Below are 4,742 nucleotides of genomic sequence, written 5' to 3' on the forward strand. Positions count from 1 at the left end.
CTCTAACTCGAAAATTTAGTAGTAGTAATAAGCAGCTTGTTGTAGATCCCAAGCCTTGGGTATACCTTTACAATGTTGTAGGTCATATATTAAACCGGTTAACAGAACTGAGTAAAAATAATCAATTAGTTCATCACTCATTTATACCGGATGATGAAATACATGTTAAAATTGGTGGTGACCATGGTGATAACAGTTTCAAAATGAGCTATCAAGTGGCAAATATTAGAAACCCTAATCGCAAAGAAAATACGACCATCTTCAGCATATTTGAGGCAAAGAATTCCGTGACAAATTTAAGAATCTGCTTAGAAAGATTTAAACCACAAATTAGGATTCTACAAAAACAGAAGTGGAATAATTTGAAGATCCGTCTCTTTATGTATGGAGATTACGAGTATTTATGTGCTATGTATGGAATTAGTGGGGCAAATGGTAATGACATGTTTTATTAAATTAAAATAAATATCAAATTTCACATTAAGGAAAAACAAAAATAGCTTCAAAAGTTCCTTCTTTGGGCACATATCACTTCAGATTCCTTAAAAAAATTATGTGTATATTATATATCAATAATACAATGTGTCTTATATAAAATAAAATCTATCTATAAAATTACCTTAGTGTTTTAAATTTTACAGGCCGTCACTGTTGTCTCTGGTGCAGCATAAAGACTGACCAACTTTGCATCCCAAAATTTATTCGTGGATCTTTTCCAAAACGTAGCTTGGACAGTTTGAACACAAACCTGCAGCGATTTCGTGACAATGGATCGTTAGTGAAAAACGCCAAACACTATCAAAATGTGATACATGATTGCTTCTTTAACATCCCCCTAGAACAAGTAAGTATAATGTACTTCGTGCAATGTTATGAAAATTCAGCAAACCTATTTTTTATTACTTTTTATATAGGTGGCTATACCAGGGCTCCACCTAACACTTGGGATATATTTAAAAATGTTCAACAACTTGGAAAGCTACTGTCAAGAAGTTGATTTAAGAATTGCCACAATTCATGCTCAAACTACTGATGGTGAAATTAATATTAAATTTGCAGAGTTTATGGCAAATATGAGAATTTTAATGTATGTACACCTTACTAGATTTTTATTATTATTAATACTACTTCCAATCATATCTTGGGCTGCATTTCTTTATAACATATCTATATATATATGTATATATATATGTATATATTTTGCAATTTACAAAATGAGTCAAAAGAATTGGAGGACGAGTATGATAACCAGCAGGAACATATGAACTGGATGGTTATATCTAAACAAATTACCAAGGATGAGTTTGAAAAAAACTACAAACCAGAGTTGGATAACTTAGAATTTGAACTGAAGGAGAAACATAGAAGCATAAAAGCATTCAAAGAAAAGTACCAATTGGAAATTGGATCTGGTCCTTGCGTATCATCCCTAGACGATACACTGCAGGAGCTTGGTGTTGAGAGGCAGGCGTACCACGGAAAAAGCTTTATTGGCAACCATTGTCATAAAATGCTCAAGGTTAGATTTATTTTTGCAATTTATAAAAATTTTCGTTTACTTTATCTTGTTTCAATACAATGCTATACAATTTGTATTGAAACAAGATAAAGTAAACGAAAAATATGAAATTGTATTATGCATAAGTATAATTTCACAAATTGGTTTACAACAAACAGTAGACAATATTATAGGATGGCAACATAAAGTATTTATGTGATCGTATTCCTGAAATTGTACAGAATCAATGTGATGATCAAGTTTTATATCTGGAGTGTCAAGAAACATGCAAGAAGTTTGAACAACTGTTCAAGCTGTATGGTTCGTGTCACTCAATATTCAATTCTTCATGTATTATGACCCAAGAAATGTTATCAAATTTAGGTAAAATATGCAAGTTTGATTTTTATGAAATGCTTAAAAGTAGAAAAGTCAATTTATAAAATTTGTTTAACCAACTTTTAGAGACATCTATCAATCAGTTCATGTGTTATTTAAGAGTTAATTGGCCTTCAATATACATCAGTCCAAAGCTGCACATACTAGAAGACCATGTATTGGATTTTGTAAACAAGTGGAGAACGGGCTTAGGTTTTTATGGTGAACAAGGTGGAGAATCTATTCACCACGATTTGCATCGTATGAGAATAAATTATTCAAACATCAAAAACCCAGTTGACAGGCTCAAATACATTATGAAACAGCACCTTTTGACAACAAATCCAGAAGCTCAAGACTTGAAGCCAGCAGCTAAAAAGCGTAAATTTACAAAAGGCGAGGAAGAGTAGTGACAGAATTTTCTACTAGCTGTTAAGTGGATGTGACTGTATTTTGTCGCCTACCTAGCATGTATATATATAAATATTTTATGTTAACCAACCTTGTGTTAACCAGTTTCTAGCAAATTTATAACACAGTAATGCCACATTGGCTTAGTTAAACGATATTGAAGCTTTCATACGTATTTGATAGTTATCGTGAAACTGTGAAAAATATGCCTACTTCAAAAGTCATTTTCTGATTAAAAAAAACTGAAAGCACTTCAAAGTTGTATTTTTCTCTTAGGGCCATGTGTCCTTGATGTAAAATAACTTTTCTACAGCCCTAGAAAACTCTGAATAACAAGTTAATTACCTTGACGTTAGCAACGTAACGCAAATAAGCAAAAATCTTGATTTTTTCTTTCATCTACTTGAGTAGTCTTGTTCCTCGTACCTAGCTCCACTACAACAAAAATGTTTCGCTGAGCCTCTTCGTTGACTTATCACATGTTCGTTTACGGCTAAATTAGATCTATTGGAATATTAGATGGGAGGATAACAATAGATTTAAACTTGCTCTTGGTTTGTTTTGACTACGTAGTTTGATGCCGGCCGCCATTATTCCTCCACGGATGTCGTTAAAAACCCGCGCATGCGCTAACTCTTAGATTCCGCTTCGAACCACCCGTGGGCCAAGCCCGGGATTTACAGGAAATCGCGGGTTTTCGTTTGCCGGCGATTAAACTTCTTTTATTTAGCGTCTCTCAAAAATGAAAATATTTTTGAAAACTACAAGTCTCATGCGTTTTGGTGGTGAAAAAATAACTTAAAAAATCGTTCTGAAAATCAGTTTACTCACAGGGTACTTTTTTTGTATACATTCGACTATATGGGGCCAAGCCCGGGATTTACAGGAAATCGCGGGTTTTCGTTCGCCGGCGATTAAACTCCTTTTATTCAGCGTCTCATCAAAAATGAAAACATTTTTGAAAACTACAAGTCTTATGCGTTTTAGTGGTGAAAAAATAATTTAAAAAATCATTCGGGAAATCAGTTTACTCCCTGGGTACTTTTTTTGTATACTTTTGACTATACGGGCCGAGTACGGCATTTACGGGAAATCGCGGGTTTTCGTTTGCCGGCGATTAAACTTCTTTTATTCAGCGTCTCATCAAAAATGAAAATAATTTTGAAAACTACAAGTCTCATGCGTTTTAGTGGTGAAAAAGTAATTTAAAAAATCGTTCGGGAAATGAATTTACTCGCAGGGTACTTTCTTTGTATACTTTTGACTATACGGGCCGAGTCCGGGATTTACGGGAAATCGCGGGTTTTCGTTTACCGGCGATTAAACTTCTTTTATTCAGCGTCTCATCAAAAATGAAAACATTTTTGAAAACTAGAAATCTCGTGCGTTTTAGTGGTGAAAAAATAATTTAAAAAATCGTTCGGGAAATGAATTTACTCCTTGAGTACTTTCTTTGTATACTTTTGACTATACGGGTCGAGTACCGGATTTACGGGAAATCGCGGGTTTTCGTTTGCCGGCGATTAAACTTCTTTTATTCAGCGTCTCATCAAAAATGAAAACATTTTTGAAAACTACAAGTCTCATGCGTTTTAGTTTTAAAAAATAGTTTAAAAAATCGTTCAGGAAATGAGTTTACTCCCTGGGTACTTTCTTTGTATACTTTTGACTATACGGGCCGAGTACGGGATTGACGGAAAATCTTGGGTTTTCGTTTGCCGGCGATTAAACTTCTTTTATTCAGCGTCTCATCAAAAATGAAAATATTTTTAAACACTACAAGTCTCATGCGTTTTAGTGGTGAAAAAATAATTTAAAAAATCGTTCGGGAAATGAGTTTACTCCCTGGGTACTTTCTTTGTATACTTTTGACTATACGGGCCGAGTAGGGGATTTACGGGAAATCTTGGGTTTTCGTTTGCCGGCGATTAAACTTCTTTTATTCAGCGTCTCATCAAAAATGAAAATATTTTTGAAAACTACAAGTCTCATTCGTTTTAGTGGTAAAAAAATAATTTAAAAAATCGTTCGGGAAATGAACTTACTCCCTGGGTACTTTCTTTGTATACTTTTGACTATACAGGCCGAGTACGGGATTTACGGGAAATCTTGGGTTTTCGTTTGTCGGCGATTAAACTTCTTTAATTTAGCGTTTCATCAAAAATGAAAACATTTTTGAAAACTACAAGTCTCAGGCGTTTTAGTGGTGAAAAAATAATTTAAAAAATCGTTCGGGAAATGAGTTTACTCCCTGGGTACTTTTTTTATATACATTCGACTATACTGGCCGAGTACGGGATTTACGGGAAATCGCGGGTTTTCGTTTGCCGGCGATTAAACTTCTTTTATTTAGCGTCTCATCAAAAATGAAAATATTTTTGAAAACTACAAGTTTCATGCGTTTTAGTGGTGAAAAAATAATTTAAAAAATCGTTCGGGAAATGAGTTTACTCCC

General features: G+C 34.0%; 2 protein-coding genes across 2 annotated transcripts; both read left to right on the plus strand.

The window, feature by feature from the left end:
• Positions 1-288: 288 nt before the first annotated feature.
• On the plus strand, positions 289-1,174 carry LOC130622074 (uncharacterized). The gene is made up of 2 exons (XM_057437468.1): positions 289-435; positions 642-1,174. The coding sequence occupies exons 1-2, from the start codon at positions 381-383 to the stop codon at positions 995-997; spliced, it is 411 nt and encodes a 136-aa protein (XP_057293451.1). The 5' UTR covers positions 289-380; the 3' UTR covers positions 998-1,174.
• A 15-nt stretch (positions 1,175-1,189) lies between these two features.
• Positions 1,190-2,734, plus strand: LOC130622370 (uncharacterized). Its single transcript, XM_057437827.1, has 3 exons — positions 1,190-1,519; positions 1,693-1,882; positions 1,964-2,734. The coding sequence occupies exons 1-3, from the start codon at positions 1,190-1,192 to the stop codon at positions 2,284-2,286; spliced, it is 843 nt and encodes a 280-aa protein (XP_057293810.1). The 3' UTR covers positions 2,287-2,734.
• The last annotated feature ends 2,008 nt before the right edge of the window (positions 2,735-4,742 follow it).

This window comes from Hydractinia symbiolongicarpus, chromosome 12 (assembly GCF_029227915.1).
Source record: "Hydractinia symbiolongicarpus strain clone_291-10 chromosome 12, HSymV2.1, whole genome shotgun sequence".
Classification (NCBI taxonomy): Eukaryota; Metazoa; Cnidaria; class Hydrozoa; order Anthoathecata; family Hydractiniidae; genus Hydractinia; species Hydractinia symbiolongicarpus.

Bases quoted from the DNA above. Each gene is read 5' to 3' on its own strand.
- LOC130622370 (XM_057437827.1), top strand. From the start codon at position 1,190: ATGTATATATTTTGCAATTTACAAAATGAGTCAAAAGAATTGGAGGAC. The intron at 1,520-1,692 runs GTTAGATTTATT...ACAATATTATAG, and splicing joins ATTGTCATAAAATGCTCAAG to GATGGCAACATAAAGTATTT. The intron at 1,883-1,963 runs GTAAAATATGCA...ACCAACTTTTAG, and splicing joins AGAAATGTTATCAAATTTAG to AGACATCTATCAATCAGTTC.
- LOC130622074 (XM_057437468.1), top strand. From the start codon at position 381: ATGTATGGAGATTACGAGTATTTATGTGCTATGTATGGAATTAGTGGG. The intron at 436-641 runs GTAATGACATGT...TAAATTTTACAG, and splicing joins TGGAATTAGTGGGGCAAATG to GCCGTCACTGTTGTCTCTGG.